This window comes from Sorex araneus, chromosome 7 (assembly GCF_027595985.1).
Source record: "Sorex araneus isolate mSorAra2 chromosome 7, mSorAra2.pri, whole genome shotgun sequence".
Lineage (NCBI taxonomy): Eukaryota > Metazoa > Chordata > Mammalia > Eulipotyphla > Soricidae > Sorex > Sorex araneus.
The window spans coordinates 30,579,056-30,606,910 of record NC_073308.1 but is presented as its reverse complement, the minus strand read 5'-3'; the positions used below and the strand labels follow the sequence as shown (position 1 = coordinate 30,606,910).

General features: G+C 37.0%; 1 protein-coding gene across 1 annotated transcript; it reads right to left on the bottom strand.

The window, feature by feature from the left end:
* Positions 1–27,855, bottom strand: LOC129406441 (complement factor H-related protein 5-like). The gene is made up of 11 exons (XM_055144206.1): positions 27,776–27,855; positions 23,019–23,071; positions 20,472–20,654; positions 18,204–18,380; positions 16,094–16,270; positions 15,160–15,342; positions 14,877–15,056; positions 11,124–11,291; positions 4,570–4,752; positions 992–1,174; positions 1–358 (listed from the first exon to the last, which is right to left on the bottom strand). Exons 1-11 carry the CDS (start codon positions 27,853–27,855, stop codon positions 162–164), a joined length of 1,764 nt encoding a protein of 587 aa, XP_055000181.1. The 3' UTR covers positions 1–161.

Sequence of the window (27,855 nt, the reverse complement as noted above, 5' to 3'; positions counted from 1 at the left end):
TCTCTCAGATTAAAACTGCTTCATCCACATAATGTGTACCTAGCTTGCTAACTATGAATAAAGTTTAAACATTAAGAATAAGTTGAGATGAATGGATTATAAACGAATATTCAAAACAAATGTATATATCTTAAGTTTCTGACTGCACTAGAAACATTAATTTACCCACAAGTGGGAAATGCTATTTTTCCATCTCGACAGGTTGTTCGAAATGTTTCAGATGGTGACACTCTATGATATCCCGGTTTACAATCAAATTCAACAATGTCCCCTGACTCAGCATAAACCTTCCTTTTATTCGCCCATCGGAATGCTATATTATGTTCATGTAAGATGTCTTCTGATATTACACAGGGACCTGAAAAGGAAAATTTATAAACTTTAAATAGTAGACAAATACTACTCACAAATGTCAGACTTTCAAGCCGAGTTTCCTACACTCATCCAAGAATTTAATAGCAAACTTTTGACAAACCAAAATATTGAAAACACATCATGTGAATTTAAAATGTTTAAAGTGTGAAAATTAAAATGTATAATGAAAGATTCCTAATGTCATTTTATCATATTAAGACCCTATGTTAAAGAAGTTTCATTGTTGTGCTTCAAACAAGGAGTATTCAAACTTTATTTCCTTTCATATCCATATTTTGTAGTCCTGTGTTCAGTAAGATTTGTGAATCTGTGAACTGTTTTTCTGAACATCAAACTATAATTTAGATCCTATCATTTTCCTTCACTCCTCCAGCATATTAAATAATTTTTAAAAAATAAATAATTAAAATAAAATACTTTCATTTTTCCTATTTTGGGCCACAGCTGGCATGCACAGGGGTTACTGCTGGCTTTGCACTCAGGAATTACTCTTAGTGGTGCTCTGGAGACCATATGGGATGCTGGCAATGTCTTTTGTCCCGAATTGGCCGAGTGTAAGGCAAATGCCCTACCTGCTGTACTATCGCTCCAGCCCCAGGCATATTAAAATACTTACTGATGCATTTGGGTGGTTCTGACCACTGTCCATTGCGGCATATTATTGTCCTGTGTCCTTCAAGTCTATAAAGGGATTGGCATTGGTAATCAACTCTTGATTCTGGAACATATTCCTTAAGTTGCAGTGAAATAGTATCTCCATTTGCTATAGGTGGAGGGGGACCACAATTTCCTACAGCGTCTGAAAAATATATTTGGTTTATTGAAACTTACTGATTTCATGGTAATATCCATTACATTTATGGGAGAGAAAGAACAAAAGTTTAGGATAAAAAATAAATGGGTCTAAATATCTATCTGCGGTGTGCTTCCCTTTGGATCCGGCTGCGGAGCGAGCATGATGGAAGAGCCCAAGGGAGCGCCCTTGGACTCCAGGCAGCCCACTGAACTAATTCCGGCATGGGACCAGAGACCCCACGGTGCGCTGAAACAGTGGGAACCGGGCATCCCCCAATTCTTTTAACCTGTCTCTCTCTCAACTCCTCCCTCCTGAACACAGCGCAGGACTTCTCCATCTTATGAGCACCATAAAAGGGTAAAAGTTTCTAGTGATGTTATTTCTGGTTGTACTTTTCCTGGACTTTATACAGAAACCCAAAACCTAATGTCATCTTAGCATCAGCAATATGTAATGGTTCGCTTTTAATGGGTCGGACTTTTGTGGGAGATCCTAACAAGAATAGTAAGTCTGTTGCTGAAATATTGAAGGCAATCAAAACGGGTAGCCATCTCTCTAGACTAAACTAAGCTATATCCCCACGCCAGCTGAGAAGAAATTTTCTTCTTTTTCGGGAAGAAACGCGGCGTGTCGTCAACTACAGTGTGATGTCCATTAAGCAAACAGACCTGGTGGCGTGGGAATGGGATATAAGGGGAAAAATTATGTACATGGAACAGTGGGACGCTGGTGGAATCTCGAGCCGGAGCCGATACCAGCGCAAGACCTTCGGTTCCAGAAACTGCTTGCAGACACTCTACTAGTCTATCAACTAAGCCAGAGCCCCACGTCTGCTGATGACGGGAAATAACCATCCTTTTCGTTTTTTTTTCCCTTGTCAGGCAGCGTGGCGATTACTAAACAGGCGTGAACTCGGTGGCGCGGGGCAAGGGGGAAAAAGAAAAGTTATGTAACAAACAGCAGGACTTAATATCTCTATATTCTTAGTAGTGGAGAACTATCAAATGCCTCCTTGGCAATAGGACTGCTTTTCTTTTTTGGGGGAAACCCCAACAACGGTAGTGAGTTATGTGTTGAAACATGGAATGTAATCGAGATAAGGCATAAACGAAGTGAAACTTATCAAGTACAAGGGTGGGGACTGGGGAGGTGGGAGGGGGCGGCAGGTATACTGGGGGGGTTGGTGATGGAAGATGGGCACTGGTGAAGGGAAGGGTGTTTAAGAATTGTATAACCGACATAATCCTGAGAACTATGTAACCCTCCACATGGTGATTCAATAAAATTAAAAAAAAAAAGAAAGAAATCTATCTACTAGATTCATAAAAAAAATAAAAAAATAAAAAAATAAAAAATAAATGGGTCAAACTATAACGTACATAATATAAAGAGTCATAATTTTACATGATGGAAAAGATTCAATGTAGAACTTTTGATTTATAAATAGTAATGCTTATAACAGTTTCCTTTTAGCCTGCATAAAAGCAGATAGATCATTAGCGAATATGTTTGCTCTAGGGACTCTACTATTACAAGTATTTTTTTATGGGACTGGAGTGATGGTATAGAGGACAGGGTGTTTGCTTTGCATACAGCTGACCCAGGTTCAATCCTCAGCGTGCTATATGGTCCCCCCAGACTCTCAGTTATGGACTAAAAGGCAGAAAAAAATTTTTCATAAACCAATTGAAGGACAAAAGACATCTGTTGTAGTGGAAGTGGAGGAAAGGTGAAGGGCACCACATCGTCTCCTGATTGTGTGGTGAAATCTTCTGCTTAAACATTAATTGGTCTTTTAAGTTTTACCCACTGAAGTAAAAGTAACTCAGTGAAATAAAAAATGAAAATGGTTGGTTGAGTGCAAAACAATGCGACATCAGAGGGTTTATGGCTGGTACCAGTCTCTTAGACCCCTCCTCTGTGCCTGGGTGGACGGCAGGAAAGTGGCACAGGGCTCAAGAAGAAAGCAACCTCATGGGTGAAAGAGCTGAGGAGATGCAAGACCCCAGTGAAAGAAGACAGAGCTGCTGTCACCAGCAAGGAGACACAGTTGTCAAGCTCCAGTCACTGAGCTCAAACCCAGAAGCCAGACTCTAGATAAAGTATGATGGGGGACAAGACCTGGTCTATGGACACTGGGAGGTACAGGATAAACAGGTTGAGTCATGCCAAAAGTAGGTAAAAAAATGCGACCAAGACATAAGGAGAGGACCTGAACCAACCTACTTAAACTGTCAATGAATGGTGGTCATCAATCTAAGCATTAAAGGTGAATATTTCATACACTACTCAAGGATTTGCACATTTAAGAGATAATCCAATTTCACAGAATAAAATAAAGTGTGTGGTTTCATAAAAAAATACACTGCAGTTTGCATGGGGTCTCTAAGATTTTACTGCTATTGACTTATTCCAATTTATTTTTAATTGTACCTTCATGCTGAAAAGTGATCACGACATTCTAGCAAACACTGCATAGTTCCCTAAAGTACTTATATGTATTCAGAAGCATGGTATATGAAGTGGTAAACTTAACTTCACTCTATACTGAGTTACAATACAAAAAATGCCAGAATTACAAGTGGTATTTATAATGAGCCTATATAATTGCCTATAGTAGATTGATTTGATCATACCAAAATTCTTTGCTAGAGTACGAAAATCCTGTCCAACATGTCAATGAATATAAACTTATAAATCAGAATAGTTCTCCCATATCATTTTGATGGGAATTGATTCTTTTTACAAATTTTACTGAAAAAAATTAGTTGTTGCACTATGCTCACTGGAGCATGTTATCATGTTGTCTTCTTCAAATATCTTAAAGCCAGCTTGACAAGTGTAATTCAGTATGGTGCCATGTGGGTAAATTTCGGGCCCCAGTGAAGACCTAGCTGATGCAGTGCTTCCATTTTCAATCTGAGGTGGCTGAGAAAATGGAAGTTTTCTAGAGGAACAACAGAGATCCAAAAGAAAATGTTTGTATAACTTTGGTATCAATTAAAATATGAAAATGAAAAAATCAATCCAACACTGGCATTTTATCTGAGGGAAACGTGAACAAAAATAAATTACAAGATCAAAAAACACGAAGCTTGCGTGATTAGATATCCTTAGCAAATCTCACATATATGTTCAATGTGCCCCAACCGACTTCTCCAATTTTTTTTTCATGAGGAGTAAAAATAGTCATAAGTAAAACTTATAGCCCTTTTTACATAGCAACCTCCATTTTTTCCCATTAGTTTCTCAGGACAAATAGAAAATTTTTAATTGATCTGTTTGCTTGTATTGGTAATTTGCTATTTCAAGAGAAAGTAAATGAACAAGTTTCACTACTTTCATTTAAACAAACCAACCGTTTTGGGAATAATTGTTGCAAACTAGACAATACTGACCTACACAGCGTGGTATTGACTGCCAGGTTCCATTTTTGCACTCCATTTCTTCTGATTCCTGAATTAGATAATTTTCTTGGCAGAGAATTGATATTCTTTCTCCATCCTGGTAATTGACTGTGGTCGTCATAATTTGACTATTAGGAATCTGAGGTGGGGGTGGGCAGACCTGTATTGTTTGACCTAAAATTATTAAAATTGCATATCTTGATAAAAATCACGTTAAAAGATTACAAAAATAATTCAAGAAATACAAAATTCAGTAATAAATTATCATAATGATTATGTGATTATATGCTCTATGTATAATATGTCATGATTTAGGACATTTTCACTATTTTTTTTTTTTGCTTTTCCGGTGACACCCAGTGATGCACAGGCATTACTACTTGCTCTGCACTCAGGAATTACTGCTGCTTGTACTGGAGGACCATATGGGATGCTTGGAATCAATCTCGGGTCAGCCTCATGCAAGGCAAAAGCCCTACCTGCTGTGCTATCACTCCAGGCCCTGGAGGTTTGTGCTTTTAACCAGTGTGGGCAGATTTAATAGTCTTCAAATGTTTTAAATTTTATACTTGCTACAGATTCTTTTATAGGCAATAAATATTGATCTAGGGTTTTTAAACAAAAATATATACATATATGACTACAAGAATGCTTAAGGATTGGATTAAAACCATCTTAAAGGCGGGGGAACGAATAAGTCAAAGGACTGGAGTTCATGCTGTTTGGGGAAGGCCAAGGTTCACTCCGTGGCACCACATGGTCCCGAGAGCACATTCAGGAGCAACTGCTAATACATAGGACCCAGGAATTGTCTCTGAGCCTCTCTGAGTGTGGACCAAAAGGAACTTTTTTTGTATTTAGCTTTTGCTTTTTTGGGGGGGTTACACCCAGCATTGCTCCAGGGTTACTCCTGGCTCTGCACTCAGTAATTACTCCTGGTGGTGCTTGGGAGACCATATGGAATGCTGGGAATCGAAGCCAGGTCAGCCGAGTGCAAGGCAAATGCCCTACAAATGCCCTACGCGCTGTGCTATCACTTCTGCCCTACCGAAAATAACTTTTTAAAAGAATGAAAACTTCAATATAGTCTACCAAGGGATGCTGCTTTATTAGAGAAAGAATCTATTTAGAAGATAACAAAACATACAAACAAGTTTTTGGCCAAGATAAGAAGGAAATATGATCCCTAGTTATAAGATTAAAAGTGTAAAACTTCCCTAAAGGTACAATAACTGTTCTGTTTGCACTGTCTAGAAAGAAACATATAGGTTGACAAAATGCACCTGGTTAACAGATCATCAGTCTGATATTAGTGGAAGAGCAGCAGAATTTAAAAGATTCCTCTATAATCATATAATCATGAGTTCCTGTAAAACATATCTCTGCTGTATCTTAGGAGCACATATTCTGAAGACCTCTTCAAATGAGAAGGATCCTGGATGTTTGTACCTAGAAAAGTTTTGACTCCACTATTGCTCTTTGAGTTTTGCTCTCTTCTCTCATAGTAAATCTTGATTTCATTTAAAGCTATATTGAAATACATAGAGTGAGAATTAAAAGACTTCTCAATTTTCCAAAATGGCATATTCAATTCAAAAAAATAATTGATGGACTGAGTATACTTTATTCAAAATTATTAACATCATCAGAGTTATAACTTTGAAGCTAACCAAAATATTTTTCCTGTGGCTGGGCAGAGCAGAATAGACAAGCACTCCTCATGTATGTGCCGACCCTGGTTCAATCCTCAGAGCCTCATGTGGACCCCTGATCCTTCCAGGAATAAATCTCTGAGTGCAGAGGCAGCACTCTACCTGGCTGTGGCCCAACTCCCCCCCAAACTACTTTGTTATTTCTGGTTTTAATATCTTGGTGGAGTTTTCTTTTCAATGTGTTCACAAGGAACACCTTCTTATTCTGCACTGTGCCTTGGTAGCTATTCCATTTGTCGGACCAACCATAAACCATTTCTCATCATTTTGTTTATCACCTGTTTAAGTTTTTAAATATTTGTGTCAATTTATTTCTAGTTAGCATTTGTGTCCTTTTGATTTTCTAGGCATTAGATTGCAATATTGCCCTAACTTTGTTCCCTGTTTTCTCATTCCTGTTTTAAAGCTGTAGATACTTTGCTTACACTATACCCATAGATTTCAGTGTGTTCTGCCATCATGTTAATTTTGTTTATTTAAAGTATTTTTTACTACTAAATTCCTGAGAATTTACTTAAGAACTTGCTTATCTTTCCAGATTTGTGAGATTACAAAATAACAAGTGTCCCTATATTTCTCTTGTTTCTTAATTTAGAGAATGGGATGAGGATAGATGGGTATTATTTTTGAAGGGGGGGTTGAGATATTTTTTTGTTGCGTTTTTTTTTTGCTTTTTGGGGTCACACCCGGCAATGCACAGGGGTTATTCCTGGCTCTGAACTCAGTAATTATTCCTGGCAGTGCTCAGGGGATCATATGGAATGCTGGGAAATGAAACTGTGTCTGTCGAGTGCAAGGCAAACGCCCTACCAACTGTGCTATTGCTCCAGCTCCGAGGATAGACAGTTATTTCAACCAAAACTAGATGCTAAATAATTACTATTTCTTGGGAATGTCTTTATAACATATAATAATATTTCTTAAAAATAATCAGCAAGATTAAATGAGAACAGAAGAGTTTTGAAGAAAAGAAGTATGAAAAATTATGTAAATATGGGTCCACATTCACTGGGCCAGAGGAGCTGGTAGGGCTTCAGCTCAGTGTGGTCTCCCTGATTTCACAATGAAACTGTGCAGCTGCTTATGCAGCCTTGAAACATCAATTAGTCCCCATCCTCACGCTTTTATACATCTGCTGGAAAACAACAGGGACACATGGGAGAATCAGACCACCCTGACACTGCTTTCATTTACATTGTGGGACCGGCCTCACATTGATTCATTTTTTGTACCACAGAATTCTACTCCTCCTGATCAGCCTCATTCGTCATCTGCAGCTACCCCTGAAGTCTGGGTGGTCATCACCAAAGACTTGAAACTTTGGCAGCAGCTCCATGGTTCCCACCCACAAAACAGAGCAAGGAAGTTAGTTTGTAAATCACATGGGAACATGTGTCCAGAGGTATCATCAAGCCTATTACAATTTTTGACTTACACACACAAATTTTGACACTATTTGAAAATGAATGATCTTAATGACAAATAAAGGAAATAAAAGAATCTCTGAAGAGAGAAACTCAATAATTTCAAAGAAAAACTGATGCAAAATATTAGAGAATATTGAAGTGGAGTGGAAAAAGACCAAGAAGTCAGTAACCACTCACAGCAACATAATTCAGATAGAAGACTGTCAGTGAAGTCAAATCACAAGTGAGCATCACAGAAGAAGAGCCAAAAGAAAAACAACTTAAACATGGTATCATATCTAGTATACTTCCTGGACAACATCAGAGGAAGAATCTTTGATTCTTAGGCACCCTGGAAAGAGAAGCAAAGTTAGTGAGAGAGATGGAAGCTGAATACTTCCCCAATCATGAGGAAACATGTGCATAAAATCAAGAGGCCCAAAGAATACCAAATGAAATGTCTCCAAATAGAAGAACACCAACACATATTGTAAAAAACCTGATAAGAGCAAAGACACATATTATTTAAAGTTTCAAGAGAGAAGCAAAATCTAAAAAACAAAAGAAAGAACATCCAACTCATAGCAGATCTTTTTTATGAAATTATACAAGCAAGAAGAATAGGGGCGTGGGGGTGTTTGGGGTGTGAGGGGGCGGGGTGGAGCTATACTGGGATTCTTGGTGGTGGAATATGAGCACTGGTGAAGGGATGGGTATTCGAGCATTGTATAACTGAGATTTAAACCTGAAAACTTTGTAACTTTGTAACTTTCCACAATAAAAAATTAAAAATAAATAAATAAAAAAAAAAAAAAAAGAAGAAAATGGGATGATCTATTCAGAACACTTCTCACAAAAGAATCTTCATCCTCAGGCTCTCCACCCTGCAAAATTGTCATTCAAATGGGAGATGATAAAAACATTCTCAGACAAACAAGAGGGCAAATCATCAAGATTTAGACTTTCTAAATCTAATCCAGTTGTGTAATGAATATAGAAGGATCTCCTGCCAAACACAAATATCTAAGGTAAAAATAATCAAAATCATAAAAGAAGAATGATTTTTAAAAATGCATAATTTGTACCAATAATTTCTCTGAATGATAATGTATGAAACTCTCCCTTGAACATCACAGAGTGAGTCTTGCCAACAAACCTTCTCTGCCGCTTGTGAGCTCATCATTTAGAGTCACAAATAAACCTTGCAAGAGATCAACTAGCTGCATAAACTTCTCAGATACCTCTGTCTGTCTGAGAGAGTGGCTCGTTCTGTGAATGGGGGAACTCTTGAAGAAGGGTGCCAGCCCAAACAAAGTTACAGCTGCCACTGGTTTCCACCCCCAAAGCTGCCAAGCATTCCCTGGCCAGATTCTATCACCTTAGGACTGCTGAAGGTCAGAGTGAATTTACACAGGCTGAAACCACAGCTACCTGGGGGACCTATGGCTGAAGTCTCCATGCCTTATCAGAAACAGAATAGGCAACCTCCACCCACCTCCTTGTACGTTCAGAAGTCCCAGCAATCAAGTTTACAAAGCGCCTCCACTGCCATGCAAACTCATCAATAAAAAATTTAAAGGCAGTTGAAATGACCAGTTCAAAACTCTGGATTTTGAGATATGGACAGCACTGACAATACAGTACAAAAGTACAACATCATATTGGATGAGATGTGATGTAGAAGCCAGCCTCAACTTACAAAACCACTTACACAGAGGATTAACTTGTAGCAGCACTTCAGTAATCTCTCTGACAAGGACTTAAATCCACATGGGAGATGCAGCAATTTTTATTTAAAGAAATACTTGTTGATCATTCTGATAGCCATTTATAGATATCAAGCAATAAAAAATAAGTTTCTGTAGGCCTGCCATGGGGGCAGACTTGAAGGATGGTTGGGAAAATGGAGACAATGGTGGAGGGAAGATGAGACTGGTGGTGGGACTGGTGTTGGGATACTGAATGCCTGTAACAAATTATCATGAACGACATTGTAAGCCACAGTATTTAAATAAAGTGTGGGAAGAAGGAAATCACAGAATGACTGGTAAATTCAGGAAACTATATCAATCTGTTTGCTTCTTAGAGGAAATACACCTAAATTCACAGCATAAATGCATGTTCAGAGTGAAAGGATGGAAAATGTTACAAGCAAATGGTAAACAAAAATAAAGCTGGTAATCACACTAATATCAAACCAAATGGTATTTAATATAAAGAAGGCAATTAGAGGTATGGGCAGACATTTCATTTTGGTTAAAGTAACACAAGATCAAGAACTACTAACTCTCATCAACATATATGCGCCAAACAAAGGAACAAAAAATTTGATGAAACTTCTCTTCACAGGCCAAAGGAACCACTCAGACAGAAACAAAACAGGAGTGGTAGATTTAAACACTCCATTTTGGCCATTAGACACATGAACTAGACAAACAGATAGTAAAGATAGAAGACCCTTAAATGAGGAGTTGAAAGAATTTGAATTAATGGACATAGATAGGGCCAACCCCTGAAAATGCTGAATTCACAGTTTTCTTTAGCACACATGGAACTGGACATAGTAAAGGTGTAAGTCCAGGATATATCATGTAACATAACATACATACATTTTGGAACATAAAAATCATAAGAAGCACTCATTCCGACTACCAGTCAAAGGTAGAAATTAATCGTATGAAGATAGTGAAACCTTGGCATATTTCTAGGTAAAATGTAAATTGGTGCAATAATTTTGAAAACAACTATGAAGGATCCTCCAAATACCATGATAGAATTTCTAAATGATGAAGCAATCTCACGCCTTTCCAAAGAAGACAAAATTATTAACTCGAAGAGTCCTAGGTACTGAAATATTTCAAGCACCATTATTTTAAATACATAAACAACTTGTTTCCAAACAAGAGTCATAAGCTTGCCACCTGCAGGAAAATGGAAGATACTTTAAAGGATTTTTCCATGCAAGAAAGTCTAAAGTAGAAAGGAAAATATTGTATGATTTCACATATACATGCAGTAAGAAAGCCAGCATAAACAGGAAACATTAAACAAAAATTAACACGTGGACATATAATAGAATTAAAAGACATGGAAAGGTCAAAGGGGAGGACTGGAGCAAGATTTGAGGATGTCTAGTGAAAGGCTGTGTTTGTGTCATAAATAATACAATAGCAATAAAACAAGAATAATAAATCTGCCTACATTTTAAGTTTGTTATGGAATTCACATCTTTTATATATAGAAAACATATGCATATAGGTATAACTATATAATTAAAATTACAAACTGTTTTGCTTAATTTTTAATTTATATTCCACTTGAAATTATCTTTAATAATTGGTAGCTATTTTTAGAAGAAACAAAATATTATTTTTATAATTTAGGGAAAAAAGGATAAATATTTTTAAACAAAACAAGAAGAGCTCACCTTTGCAGTTTATTTCAGGATCCCAGTTTCCATTTATGCAAGTTGAGAATTTTATTTCTGATTTACTATTACATGTGTAATTTACATTGTCATTGTGATTAAAGTTATTCTTAAAAGAATGAGATGAAATCAATTTTTCTTTTCTACACGTCTTAAGTTTATTTCTTGCTATGAAAAGAAAATATAATATGAAAATACAAACAAGTACTAATGAAATGATTAAACTATTTAGAAGATGGTGTCAATAGTACAGTGAAATGATACCTTATGCCCATAAATCCAACCAATCAAATTACTCCTGATCCTATTGCTTGAGATGAGCTACTATATATGAACATATCTTGTCTCCAATCTCAGACATCTTAGAGTAAGAGCCATCCCGGATATACTTTGCACTTTGGGATTAGGAGAACAGAAGAGGCCTTGGGGAGGGTGTTCTTTATCGCTAGCAGTCTAACAGTCATCACATGACTTAATTTTTTCCTATTACTGAAATCTGTGCAAATTTCATTCTTGATTTCAACAAAACTACATCATTTTAAATCCCTTTAAACATTTCATTGTAAACAATCGTCCCTGGAAAACAATGAGCTCTGAAAGTGGAAAAGGGGAAGTTTCTTTGCCAGAGTATTCATTTTTTTCCAACAAAACAGAAGAAATTTTAGGCTCAATATGTGAAGGACTTCTAGCCTAGAACGGTAAAGTGACACAAGAAGAAAAGTATATGCTGGAGGTAGTGTGTAGAATGTAATTATTTAAGGAGAATGTAAATATTTAAGGAGATCTTGTGTATGGTAACCAAAATTCAAAGAAACATACCTGTATAGACTATAGATGGAACATGATGGCTGCTTAATACCTCTGTTGCAAACCACAACACCCAAAAGGAGAGAAGGAGCAAAAGGGAATGCCCTGCCACAGAGGAGGGTCGGTTGGAGGGGACCGTGTGGGTGTGGTGGGAGGGATGCTGGGAACATGGTGGTGAAAAATGGGCACTGATGGAGGGATGGGTACTCGATCATTGCATGACTGAAACGCAAGCACAAACATCTGTAAACCTATAACTGTACCTCACGTGATTCACTTATTAAAAATAAATAATTAAGTAAATAAATTTTGGATAAAAATTAATTAAAAAATGGAGGAGAGAGTTTAATGTCAAAACCTGCTTGATTTATATAGTTTATAGTCATTGAGAAGCTATTTTATAATCAAATGATTTCATTCTCCAATAATATCACAACATCATAATACATTTTTTCTAGGTTCAACATGAGTTAAAAATGGCTCTTTTACGGGCTGGAGTGATAGCACAGCGGACAGGGCGTTTGCCTTGCACACGGCCGACCCGGGTTTGATTCCCAGCATCCCATGTGGTCCCTTAAGCATGGCCAGGGGTAATTCCTGAGTGCAGAGCCAGGAGTGACCCCTGAGCACCGCAGGGTGTGACCCAAAAAGCAAAAAATTATGGCTCCTTTAGGCAACAGGTAGTCACAATCTTCAAAGCTTTAATGCAAGTGAGAATTCTTTTTCACTGTGGTAAAACATCAATACAGATCTTAGATATTTGCTTGAATGGTACTTAATAAAGTTCAATGAAGATAAACAAAATGTTTGAGACAGATTACCAGTTGAAGAAAAATAATAATTTTGCATTTCAACATTGGAAATGAGACTAATTTGAACTACACAAGCAGTCTGAGAATATATTCCTATATTAAGGGCTGATTTAGACTAATAATTAGCAGGGTATTTTTCAAGAATATTAACCAAAGGAATGTAATTATGTTAATGTTATATATGATATAATATATGGTTAATGTTGACTACATATATTCAAAAGAAGTGGTGGTGTTCCTATGTCTGGTAGTGTTTATTGTCTGAAAGGATTACGTTGTTCATTAAAAGAAAACAGACATAGTGAGAGGAGTAAATAACTGGACTAGAGTGAATAGTGAAATAAATCCTGTGATCACAAAATGAAAATAAAACCAATGACAACTAAATAGGACTATATTAAACTCTATTTTGAGAGATAATTAGGATTAATAACCATCAAAGTTAATTGACTAAATGAACAAACTTCTATTGAATGTCCCCTACTGGTCATCGGTGGTAATATGTGCTGATAATACATCAGAGAACAATATATTATGAATCCTTACTCTAATAGTCAAAGTTATACACATTTCTTGAAATAATTAATGGATTGGAAAACTGGAATGTAAACAAGATTGGAGATACAAGTCTTTCTGTAAATAGTGGACCCTTAAAGTCTTGAGGACAAGGTACTTAAGGGAAGTGAAAGAGGTCCTCAAGCTTCTAGTTGATCACCCAAGATTGGGACATCCAACAACCAGAAAGATTCACTTACAGAGCAGAAGGCATGACCAGATTGGTTTTCTGGTACAAATGGCCTGTCTCCTATGACTAAGTTATAGCAGTAGCTGAGAAGGTCTTCTACCCACCCACCCTCCTGAATATTAACTTCTGTTGTGTTGTATCTGAAAGAAAATTGCTCACTATCATTTTGAGAGAGGCAAGACTCCAGGAGGAGAAGAACAAGTAAATGTTTTCTCACTTCAGGAGCCAAAAGATAAGATACCATATAAGAAGCCATTATATTCTCCTTTTTATTAGAACTTGTAGTTTAATTCATGAATAAGACATAGCTCAACACTTGTAAATAATTTTATATCAGGGATAGAGAGATTAATGAGATGGTATCCTCGATTTGTACTTTTCCTCTATTGAAAGATTTTGTGCAATTACTGTTGTAATTGGACTGTTGCAATAGCATAGAGGGTAGGGCACTTGCCTTGTATGCAGCCAACCCGGGTTCTATTCCTCCACCCCTCTCTGAGAGCCCGGCAAGGTACCTAGAGTATCTAGCCCACATGGAAGAGCCTGGCAAGCAACCTGTGGTGTATTCGATATGCCAAAACCATTAACAACAAGTCTCACAATGGAGACGTTACTGGTGCCCGCTTGAGCAAATCCATGAGCAAAGGGATGACAGTGACAGTGACAGTGTGACTGTTGTAATTTAAGATAGTACATTGCTGTCAGTGTATCACTGTCATCCCTTTGCTAATTGATTTGCTCGAGTGGGCACCAGTAATGTATCCATTGTGAGATTTGTTGTTACCGTTTTCAGCCATGCGGGCGAGATACTCGGGTAGTTTGCTGGGCTCTCTGAAAGGGGCAGAAGAATCGAACGCAGGTCGGCTGTGTGCACGGCAAACGCCCTACCGACTGTGCTATCGCTCTAGCCCTAGAAAAAAAATTAAAAATGACCATGCCTACTTCCTGACAAAACTTCAAGCTTTATGCTTGTAAAATGGGTCATGCTTGTATTTCCTTTCTGTTCTTATAAAGAGGATTTGGAGGATTTGTCTTATTGGGTCATTTTCTAACTTTGAAAAACATAGATAAATCTACAATAAGTAACATATCAGAAGAAGGAGGGTGGTGGTCTTAATTCCAAAATGTAATGACAAGTCACTGACATAAGCCTGGACTGATTAAATCTGAACTTCGGAAAAACCTCTGAGTTGCACAAATTGAAAAAATGTAATATAGAACAAAACAGGTCAACTCCCAGAATTCCCTGGTGAAAGCCAGGGAAGCACTCTATCCCAAAATACAAACAAAACTATGCACATATTCAAGAATAAATATTTAAATTGAAAAATGGGTTTTCATATGAAAATGATACATTTTAGTAATGAAATTTGAGAGATATGCTCATACCGATGCACTTAGGAAGTTGGGTCCATCTTCCACGGAAACATGTAACTGATTTCTCTCCAATCATTGTGAATCCATCCGTGCATTTGAACTCGATTGACTCTCCATGATAATAAAGAGGAGCAGAGGAATCAGCAAAGCCATTCTCAAGTTCAGGCTTATCTCGGCATGTACTCTGCTCCGCTGCAAAAATTGTCATAAAATTATTATTTCTCCTCAGGATGCAAGTTATACTTTTACATATAAAAACACAAAAGTCTTCGTTTCATTAGTGCTTAGACAGTACCAATGCATATAGGCAGAGGTGTCCAATTTCCATCAACACACTGAATCTTCCTAGAACCTTTCATCAGAAACCGAGGATCACAAACATATTCCACCACGGCACTGTGTTCATAGGCTTCTCTCTCCACTTCTGTCAATCTTCCATTCAAAAGTGAAGGCGGGGAACCACAACGTTTAACATGATCTGTAGCAGAAATGTGTGACAATTGATTGATTTATATAATTCCAACACAGATATGGAGTTCATGGTAATTTTTCCTTGATATATTTATTTAATAATTTATTGTAGCATTCTTAAGCTGTGCCAAAAATATATCATTAGATAAGATTGATGTTTCTCAGATCTCTTATGCTGAACTTAAATATTAGAACTATGTTTAAGTCCAGAAAAAGCATTCATGAATCTAAATATTATAAACTTGATTTAAATTCCACTTATATATATTTCAAAATAAATTATAAAATCCAATGCTCATATTCAATAAACACATTAAAATATTTAAAATGACTTCACTGACGCCTCCATTTTATTACTCTATTTGTATATTGTTTAAGCCATACATGTGAATGAATCGAATAGGACCTTCTAGAATATTATTTAGAAATTCTCAAGTGCGCAATGAAATTTGAAATGAACCAATGATGTGAATTAGATTCAATGTTGTTGGTGCAATGTTTAGCAAGAGCAAAATATTAGCAATCACATAGTGTCTAACTATACTCACTCTACATATTTCATGAAACAATGATAAATTACATTCTTTCGTAAAGAAATATAAGATATTTGCTACCAAATATATATCCTTGACGGAAATGAATCTGTCTAATTGTGTTACATCACATCAACACTAGAAGCTAGCATAAAACTGAAAAGAAATCATGCTGATACAAAAAATCTGAATTCTTCCTTGAGCAGTTGTAAGATAAATATTTACCTCTACATGTTGGAGGATTAGGAGACCATCCAAAGCGATAGCACTGAATTGAATCTGGTCCAACTCTCTCAAATTTATTTCTACAAGAGAATTTCAACACCTCTCCAATTCTATATTTTTCTTTTGAGGGAGTAGCCAATATGTTTTCGTCTAAATTCGGGACAGTGCATTCTTTTTCTATACAATGATAAAACAGATGAATGAAAATATGAACCAAATCATTGGCAAAGTAAACTTCATATGTCACGTAAATATGAGGTCTACAATGTCAAATAAGTCCTCTTCCTGGAAATATTAAATAATCATTATTTTAAGTGTTATGTAGTTTCATTTTTCACATCTGAGCGATTCTAATTTACTGAGCGGCAATACACCCCAGCAATATTTGGGAAATTAACCTGTTTGACTCAATATAAATTTATCAACATATATATTGATTATAAACACTTGTTTTATTAAACCATAAAAGTAACCTGTCATATTAAAAAAATTCTATAATCTTTAAACTGCAAAGAAACAAGAACACTATGCCTATTTAAAATAATTGTAAAACTTGAAGGCATAAAGGCGTTTCAATGTACTCTAGATGACAAATAAAATCATTAGTAATGGAGAAATTAAACTTTAAAACCATCTCATTTAAACATGAAAAGCATTGTGCTCAGAGCTGATGACTGGGTGTTGATTAGGTTCCTGAATGTATACATAATATACTCTTGTGTTCTTCCTCTCTTGTTTGTATTTTTGTTCATATTGGGAGGGGTGTTCTCGAAAGTGGGTCTCAAGAGTACAAAGATGCATCTGCTGTCCACCAGGGGTTGATTCAGTATAAGGACTCAAGGACCTGATGCTGCTCTGGATTTCTTGTTCCAATATCTCTGGGTCATTGTTGGGAAAACATGGCATCAACAGCAACCAAAAGAGCTTTATTAGAGGGTCGGAGAGCTAGTACAGAAGGTAAAGCTCTCGCCTTAATGTGCCTGACTCAGGTGCAGTCCTCAGGGCATCTGGTTCCCGCAGCACCTGAAAAAGTGATCCCTGGATGCTGCAGAGCCAGGAGTAAGCCCTGAGCACAGCCAGCCAGGTGTGGCCCAAACATCCAAAGGCATGAGCCAAAAAAGTAAAGAGAGCCTGGATATAGGCTACTCATAAAATATCAAATTGCCTCTAATATCTCCTATCATAATTTCTTTTAAATGTACTCACCATTTAGTGAGAGTCTGATTTAGCTACTTATGATACAATTCTTTCCATATTATCTCTAGCTTCAATGTGAATCCAGTCTCAGGCTTTATAATGCTTGAGTTTTTTGTGTTTTGTTGTTGTGGTGGTGGTTTTCAGGTCACAATCAGAGAAATGCAGCAATTACTCCTAACTCTGGGATCAGGGATCACTCCAGGAAGGGCTCAAGTAAACAGGGGGTGGCGGATGGGGGAGGCAGGGATGCAATATAGGTTGACAGACTGCAATGCAAATGCCCTACCTGCTACACTCTTGTTCCAGTCTAGATGATGAATATCTTAAAACTAGGTCCATTTCTTTGCTCCCTCACCTGTTGCACATAACTCTCTACCCAGAAAACTTTTATTTAGGAATGCTTCTCTGCAAAGCTCCATTACTAAACTGAGTTTAAATACCTACATCTCTATTTTCTAAATCCTTGAATTCTTTTGCTTCTTTGAATAAAAGGTGGTTGAATCTGATGGCTTTGGATAAGCACTTTGTGCTGAAAATAGGTAAAGGAACAAAAATGATAACCTTCAGCATCTGTATTACAAGCCATAATACCCAAAGGAGAGAGAGAGAGAGAGAGAGAGAGAGAAAGTTTCTATATTTACATAATGTGGATATCTTTAACTAGGACAACAAGATAATCATCCTTCACTCACAAAGCCATAACATATAGGATCCAGAAAGTATAGTACTGTAACAATGCATTGTGTTCAACATAGATCACCCTCTTTGTGCATCAAAACACCCATTCTTCCTAGTTTACATCAATTTGCAAGACAACACCTTAGTTTATATTATAATTTCTTAAAAAATAGCTCTAGATAACCATTCATCTGATAATTCTGTAAAAGAATAAAAACACAGAAACAGGACTTACCAAGACATACAGGTTGATCAGACCAACCGTTTTGCTCACACACTATGGAACCACTGGTCCTTCCTGCTTTGGTTTCATAGCCAGGTTTGCATTGATACTCCAGCTGGTCATTGAGCATAAACCGTGCACCAATTCTTTTAATTAGAGCATTCTCAAATCCCGGCCTATCACAAGATTCTAATGCATATGAGAATTAGATGTTTTATTCTTACATTTCGAAGTAATCTAATTGTGCAACTCCCATCCCAAAGGGGTGAAAGTTGTATTCTTTAGTATGCTTTTCAAAGGTATCATGAAATTATCCAGAAACATCAATGAGAGACCACTGAGTGGAGTTACTCAAGAGGAAACAAAAGTTTCTATATCTGCCTTCTTGAAAAATTAAACCGCATTATTTTCATTTAGACTTATACATTCATTGCATACTGATAATAAGTTGTTTCATAACAGATTTGTGCATTGGAAATTGTATTTGTTTGTTGTGGTTTTTGCCCACAGCCAGTGAAAGTCAGGGGTCACACTGAGCTTAGGAATCACTCCTGCTGTTGCTAAGGGGACCATATTCCGATGCTGGGGATTGAACCCAGGTTGGCCATTTGTAAGAAAAGCACACTACCTATTACACTATCTCTCTAGCTCAGATTTGTGCAATTTTTCACTGACTAAAATTCATTTTGTGTAGTAAGGTACCAACAATATTAAAAGTTCTCATATATATAACAGTGAAAAATTTATTTATTAAAAAAGGATTAATTTTAATGAGGAAATTAAATTTTAAAATATTCCATAAATCTCTTTTTTAATATATGCAATTTTAAATTTTAAATTATTCACCATGTAATTGTATATATATGCATATATATATTTTGCTTTTGGGGCCAAATTCAGCGATGCACAGGGGTTATTCCTGGCTCTGCATTCAGGAATTATTCCTGGCGGTGCTTTGGAAACCATATGGGATGAAACTCAGGTGGGTGGCTTGCAAGGCAAGCACCCTACCCGCTGTAATATAGCTCCAGCCCTCATATTTTCATTTCAAAAAATAATTTCCTATTTTGGAGTAGAGATTGTGACACTGAGTAAGGCACATAGAACTCAAAAAAATACACAGAAGCATTTTTACCTTTTGAATGAGTTCTCAATTATATTGTACTTTATTCTATTTGCCTTTTGCTCACACATGTTGATGCTCAGGGGTTGCTCCTGCCTCTGCACTCAGAAATTACGGCTCTTGATTCTGTGAGGTCCATTTGGGAAGCCAGAGATGAAACTCAGATGTGCTGCATGCAAGGTGACTTGCTATACTATCTCTCTAGCCCATATGCTGTGTTTCAAAGTGAAAATTACTTGAACTGAAAGATCTGCAGATATTTTTCCTTACAGAACATTATCTTAAATGCCCCAAATAATTCTATGTTTAAAAAGAAATTTATTTATTTATTTATTTATTTATTTCATTTTTTTAATTCTTTTATTGAATCAGCATGTAGAAAGTTACAAAGCTTTCAGGTTTAAGTCTCAGTTATACAATGCTCAAACACCCATCCCTTCACCACATATTCCACCACAAAGAATCACGGTTTACCACCCTCCCTACCTCCCACCTCCCCAGCACCCCAGCCCGCATGTGTAACTGGTAAATTTCACTTTACTTCCACTTTACTTTGATTACATTCAATATTTCAACAAAAAATTCACTATTATTGATTTGGAGCTTCTCCCCCTTAAAGTCGACCTGCTGAAAAGGAAGCATTTGATAATTTGTTTTCCATTGCTGAGAATAAAGAGATATGAGGTCAGGAGGCTGCACTAGCAGCCACACAGGTTTGGATTTCTATATTTTAGTATTTTAGTAACTAAGTTCAGAGAAATATCTGCCAGAAATCGCAACATTGTAAGCTTCTACCTCTCAGCTACTTTATATTCCACATACGAGTATAATCTTTCTATGTCTGTCTCCTTCTTTCTGACTCATTTCACTCAGCATGATACTTCCATGTTGATGCACTTGTATGCAAGAAATTTATTTATTTTTAATACTTAATTTTTAAATTTCTTTGGGTTTTGGATGACACTCAGTATAGTTCAGGGATCAATATTGGCTCTATGTTCAAATAACTCTGGAGGGCTCAGAGAACCAATATATGTATTTTCTGAAATATGAAAGTACATTAGTACTTCTCCCCAAATTTTGAGACATTTGAGGATTGTTTACAGTAATCCTTTGTGTAATGATGACTAAGTTCATGAATGCTAACAATTACTTACTAAAGCATTTAGGTTGAGCTGACCATCCAGTTTGCTGACAGGTAATTGTTCCTGAAGTTTCACCATTTGCTGTTGCAAATCCTGGTTTGCACTTGTATTCTGCTTGTTTATTTAAGGGATAGTGAGTAGTAGCTTCAGTAAAAAAACCATTCTGAATTTCTATGTCTGAATGTGAACATGTTTCTAAAAAAGGAGAAAGCATGAAGAAAAGACAAGTATGTATTCAATCATCGTTTTCATAACAAGTCAAATAATACATAATCATATAAAACAAAATTTCAAAGAAAAGATTTTAATATGCCAGTTCTTGTGTCAGAGAAAATAGATTGAGTTTCTCAAGAGATTTTATCAGCATATATTATAAAAAATACATTGAGGCCTGCAGGAACAGTACAGGTGCTAAGGTACATGTTTTGTCTATGGCTGGTCCCAGCTCCATGCCACGTGGTACTCAGGGCATCCTGTGTGCAGAGCTGAAGGGCTCTGAACCCTGCTGAGGTGGGCAGGTATCCCATGAACTGCAGGGCCAGAGAACCAATGAACACTCTAGTCTTTGCATTGAACTGCTGCAGGTTTGGGGCCCCTGGTTGGGAAACTTAAGCAAAAAACGTTGAAGCAAATCAATATGAAAAGACTCCATTTTCTTTTCTGGAATCATGAGAGATTTGCCTGTCCAAGAAGCATGAAATCCTTCTGTTACATGGATCCTAATATATCCCAGAGCTCTTCATGTATTGAGTTTTGTACTGTCTTTTTTTTTAAATTAATAGTTTATTTTTAATTAGTGAGTCAACGTGAGGGTACAGTTGCAGATTTATACATTTTTGTGCTCATGTTTCTCCCTTACAAAGTTTGATAACCCATCCCTTCACCAGTGCCCATTCTCCACCACCAGTAAACCCAACATCCCTCCCACCCTCCTCAGTCCCGTCTCCCCCCACCCCACACTGCCACTAAAGCAGGGTATTCCCTTTTGTTCTCTCTCTCATTAGGTGTTGTGGTTTGCAATAAAGGTGTTGAGTGGCCATTGTGTTCAGTCTCTAGTCTATATTTGGCCCGCATCATCTTTCCCCCACATGACCAACAACCACATTTTACTTGCTGTTCCCTTCTCTGAGTTACCCTGAATGAGAGAACAGCCTCCAAGCCATGGTGACAACCTCCTGGTACTTATTTCTACTATTCTTGGGTGTTCGTCTTATAGTCTATTATTCTATATTCCACAGATGAGTGCAATCTTTCTGTCTGTCTCTCTCTTTCTGACTCATTTCACTTAGCATGATACTTTCCATTGTACTGTCTTTTTTTAAATACTGTCTACCTTGGCTCTCTCTATCTTTCTCTCTCTCTCTCTCTCTAATGTAGGAGTACTGCGATTTATTCAGTTATTGATTCAGCTGATTGAATTGGACATGAACTCTGTTTTTTTAAAAAAATTATTGGATATCTGAGATAGACCATTAAAAATCTGTTCATAATTGGTTTTATTAGTCATCCAAAGATCTAGCACCCATCATTCCACCAGTGTACCTTTCTCACAACAATGTCCGCCCTTTCCCCACCACCATCTCACAAGTCCCCATCCCATGCCCTCAACCTCCCTCTATGAGAGTCACTTTCCTTCTTGTTCTCTCTCTCCTTTTTGTTTTATGCATTATAGTTTTCAGGACAGGTGCTAAGACATCATGATGTTTGTTGAAGGCATTTGGTATTTTTATCAGAATGGTAAGGCTGGAGTAGCTTTTCAATAGGGTGGAAGCTTGGAGTGTGGATTTGATTGCTGAGGCTTCTGGAAGTACAGAGGGGGGTGGTGGGGGTAGCCCATCCTGCCACTAAGAAAGCCTGGAGATTTTAGTCACAAAACTCGCATACCAAAATTTTCAGCAGATTTTTGTCTTGGTGAGATCTGTCCTGAGGTGGTGGAGTCAGGCTTGGGGTATGGAGGCAATTTTGGGTTGTAGAAACAAGCGGCTGCATGGGACTCTGGGTATTCACAGGGGAACCCACACTCCCTCCAATTTACCTTGGTCTCTTCAAACATGTGTGAGTCCAAGCTTAACTGCTGCCTTTGATCTCTTTTGACATTTATTTATGAGTCCCTGAGGCAATGTCATTGGTAGAGTTTACAGGGCAATTCTGGAGTTGTTTTGTGGTGGAGACTACCAGTCCATGAGAATTAGAAAGTGAGGGGAGGTAGCTCATCCCAAATTGAGGTAGCCTGGAGATTTCAGTCACAAAATCTGTATGCCAGAATTTTCAACAGATTATGTCTTGGTGAGGTCTGTCCTGAGACAGTGGAATCAGGCCAGGAATATGGTGATGATTTGGGATTATATAAGCAAGTGGTTGTGGGGGTTCTGCTTGGGCAAGCCACCAGTCCAACCTGCCACCCTATGATTTATTCCACTCTGTTCAGCCATGCCCGGGTCCAAGATGAACTGTGGCTTTTGATCTCTTTCGAGTTTTCTATGGGTCTCTGAAATAAGGCCAATAAATGAGATGTTACAACTCAGCTGGAGGTGGTTTATGAATGTGACTTCCACATACCTAACTTTTGGCCCTTTATTTTCTCAGTAAACTTGTTTCCAAGTGGCTGGGGTCTAGTCAAAGCAAGAGAAACAATGTTGGGGTATTAGGAAGCCCAGAGACACCATCAGGCTACTCTTCCACTTGCCCCAGAGGTACAGGTTGACCTGTTCTTGGAGTCAAATTCCCCTAGTTTGATTCTCTTAAGAAACCCAATTGCCACATCTCAATTTAGACCCTGATCATATCAGCTTAGGCCCTTCCACAACATCCAATACAGGTTTTGACACTAAGCACGCGAAATGTTTGTCTTGGAAATTATTTTACTTTTTATCATATTTTTAATTTTTAAAATGCTTAAATAATTGCTTAATGCCATATGAATTTATGCTTTTCAATCAATTTGATGAATATCAGCACATTCATTCAACTATCTTCTAAAGCCAAACTTACAGAATGCCATTCTACTTCCGAGCACATTCTTGTCAGTTACTACTTCTCTTTCCAGTACTCAACATTTATTTAATAATATATGGATCAAAATATTTTGAAATGATTAAAGAAAAACATCATAAATAAAAATTCATAACATGAGATAATGTAGTTATGACAGAGAAATTTGACCATTATATTTATTTAAATGAAAAAACTATGACTATTGATTAACCAAATTCATTGCAAGAAAGTAAAATAAGAAAGTTGGAAAGAATCCCACTACACAGCCAGTTACTGAAAGCTTTCTAAATCAATATATAGTTGACAATATAACTTATTTATACAATTCAAGCATCCATCAAGAAATAGCCCAAATTATAACCTCATGGCACCTCCTAAATTACTAGAAAAAGACCAACAAAGGAAACCCCACAAAGCAGAAGGGGAAATATATCAAAACTTAGGAAAATTCAATGAAATAGAAACAATTCTATAGAATAACAACAAAACCAGCATTGGCTTTTAAGTACAAGAAACAAGATTGTGAGACTAGTCATTCTAATTCAATTTAGAAAGAAACAAAAGTTGCCTATTAGAAATATAAGAAGTTCTACAAAATACCACAAAAATTTTCACAGTATCATTCAAGATTCTATAAAAAAGATTTGCCATGAAATTGGAAAACCTGAAAGGTATAAATATTTTATCTTGGAATTCTTTAATCTCTCAAGGCTAAGTCAGGAGGAATCAGCATGATCATTAGTTATTAATGAGGAAATGAAAAAAATAATTGAAAGTCTCCCTCAAGTGTTTGGGAAATAATACAGTGATTAACACACGATTAGCTTGGTCTAGATGCAAGTTCAACTCCCAGCCCTGAAAAGTCTCCCTAGAGAGCTTTTCCCACAGTCCTCTGGAGTGTCTCAAGTATCTCTAGCCTCACAGTATCTGGTCAACATCAGATCTTCAGAGTTTTACACTAAAATCCCACCACAGCTGACGATGAATGGCCTGTGAGACCCCTGAGTCCCTGAGCATCACCATTTCTCTTTTAGCTTTTTGGCGATGCATAGGGTATACTCCTGGCTCTGCACACAGGAATTACCCCTGGCGATGCTCAGGGGACTATATGGGATGCTTGGAATCAAACCCGGGTTGGCCGCATGCAAGGCAAACGCCCTACCGGCTGTGCTATCATCTCTCAAGCCCCCTGAGCTAAACTTTTTATGTCCAGTTTCCACCCAACAAAAAAATAAGCAAATCAAAACAACCAACAAAAAAAGTCATACTAAAAATAAAAGCCCCATTCAAAAGGTTTTACTAGACAATTTTTCCAAACTATTAAAGAACTTTTTCTTTTTTTATTCTTAAATTTCTTTCAGAAGGTTAATGAAACTGGAATTATCTGGACACTTTTTGTTTTGTTTTGTGTCTGGATCCCACACCCCTACATGATCAGAATTTACTCCAGGATTTGCTCTCGGGAATTACTCCTGGCATTAGTCAGAGAAACATATGGATTCCTGAGATTGAACCTGGGTTGGTCACATGCAGAATGCCTTACCTGCTGTACTGTCTCTAGAGCTCAGCCTCTAAGGCCATTGTTATCCTGATATCAAAAACAGACAGAAGCAGTATATAAAAGAAACTTAAAGAACAACATTCATGATGAACATAGGTGGGAAGATCCTCAACAAAATCAAGATGAACGAAACCCCACCCCACAAAGCGCTAAAGGAATAATAAATAAACCATGATCAAGTCAGACTGACATCAGGGACACAGGTTTGGTTAAGTACATGCAAATCAATACAGTATATCACACCAATACGAGCAAGGAAATGTGGATTTCGTCCAATATTTCTCTGCATCTATGACTTTAATCATTCCTTCCTTTCAAAGTAAAATACCCATTTATGACAAAAACCCAGAACAAAATGGTGAGAGAAATTTTCCTCAATATATTCGAAGACATTTACAAATTTAAGCTAACATAATACTCAATGGTGTAAAACGGAAATATTTTTTCAAAGATCAGGCCCAGGAAATGGATTTCCACTCTCATCACAATTCCACCTAGCTTCTAAGTCTTTTCACAGAAACAGGACAAGAAATGATATTAAAGAGAATCCAGAGAGGAAAATGAATCACACTTTTTTTAGGTAACGAAAAACCCTAAAAAAACCCTAAAAACTATGAAAAACCCCTAGAAATAATATATCTATACAGGAAAGTGGCAGAAATCCACTGCATTTTATATGCTAACAGTGGAAAAGAGAAAAATAAAAATAAAGCAATGTCATTCACACTATGTCCTAAAGAAAATAATACCTGGAAATCCACTAAGCTAAAGAGATGGAAAACATTAAAAAATAAGTATCAATCATTGAAATAGAAGAAAATGCAAAGAATTTGAAACACATCCACTGTTAATAGATTGAAGAATTATTACAGTTAAAATGGTCATATTACATATTCAGTGCTATATCTATCAACATTCAGTGACTTTATGTAATTATTTCAATTGATTGATTGGCACACCCAGCAATGCTCAGAGTACACTCCCCCTCTCTGCACTCAGGTATAAACTCCAGGCAGTGTTCAAAGTACCATATGGGAAGTTAGTTGTTTTACCCAGGGCAATTAAAAGTTAGATAAGCATCGTACTCATTGTAGTATCTCTCTGGCCCATTGTAGGGCATTTTTAAAAAAAATTTTTATTGAATCATCCTGAGATAATTACAAGCTTTCATGTAACTATCAAACTATCAAACTCATATGTGAGCTATGAAGAAACTTTGTAGGGAATTATCCAATGGCCAAACTATCAATGATCAATGATCAAACACCCATCCCTCCACCAGTGCATATTCCCCACCATCAATATCTCCAGTATATCAACTTTTTCCCACCCTTGCCCTGCCTCCATGATAGACAATATTCCCCATACTCTCTCTCTACTTTTGGGTATTATGGCTTGCAACACAGACACTAAGAGGTCATCAGGTTTGGTTCATTATCTACTTTCGTCACTCATCTCCTATCCTGACTGATTCCTCCAGCCATCATTTTCTTAGTGATGCCATCTCTATTCCATCTGTCTTTTCCTCTCTGCTCTTTAAGCAGGCTTTCATATATGGGGCAATCCTCCTGACCCTTTTATTTATTTATTTATTTATTTATTTATTTATTTATTTATCTATTTATTTAATTATTTATTTTTTATTGAATCTCCTTGTAGAAAGTTACAAAGCTTTCAGGATTATGTCTCGGTTACACAATGCTCAAACACCCAGGCCTTCACCAGTGTACATACTCAACCACCAAGAATCACAGTAAACCTCCACCCCTCCCTCCCCAGCCCCCCACCCCACTTGTGTAGCTGACAAATTTCACTTAACTTTCTCTTTAATTTGATTACATTAAATATTTCAAGGAAAACCTCACTATTATTGTTTGGAGTTCACCTCCCGCCACACCAAACTCAGACCTGCTGGAAGGAAGCATTTGATAATTTGTTTTCATTGCTGAGAATTAACAAGACCTCATATCCTCCTGGCCCTTGTATCTACTGTCCCTGGATGTCAATCTCATGTAATTGTTATTCTATACTTCAAAAACTAGAAATTGAGCTTCCATATGACCAAACAATACCATTTCTGGGAATATATCCAGAGAATGCAAAAAAATAGAGTAGAAATGACATATGTACCTAAATTTTCATTGCAGCACTGTTCACAATAGCCAAAATCTGGAAGCAACCCAAGTGTCCTAGAATAGAGGATTAGTTAAAGAAACGTTGGTACATCTACACAATTGAATGATACCCAGCTGTCATGAAATTTGCTTATAAATGGATAGACATGGAGAGTATCATACTAAGTGAAATGAGTCAGAAATACAGGGACAGACATAAAAGGACCGCACTCATTTGTAAGGTATTTTTAATGATATAGAAGTTATAAGTTAAATGTAGTAATAAATTTCTCAGAAGAGTCAAAGCAGTTTCAGGAAAAAGAAGATGAGAAACTTTTCTTTACCCAAATTATCTTTATCAGAGAAATGCAAGTCAAGATATGACTTCCCACCAGTAAGACTAGGACTTTTCAAAAAGATGGGAATAAACCAGTGCTGACAACAATGTATAGAAAAGGAACCCTCATCAGCGGATCATGACAATGATCCTTGGTTCAGCCTCCTTGGAAAATAATCACAACCGGCAATTCCACTTCCTGCATATATCCTAAGGCTTCAGAAACACTATTGCAAGAAAAGACATTTGCACTTTTGTATTTAATATAGTGTGATCCAGAATAGCCAAGTTCCAGGAACAGCCCACATACCTAAAACCAGAGGAGTGGATAAAGAAACGGAAGTCCGTATGCACAACAGAAGACTGCTCAGCTATATGAACTGGTGACAT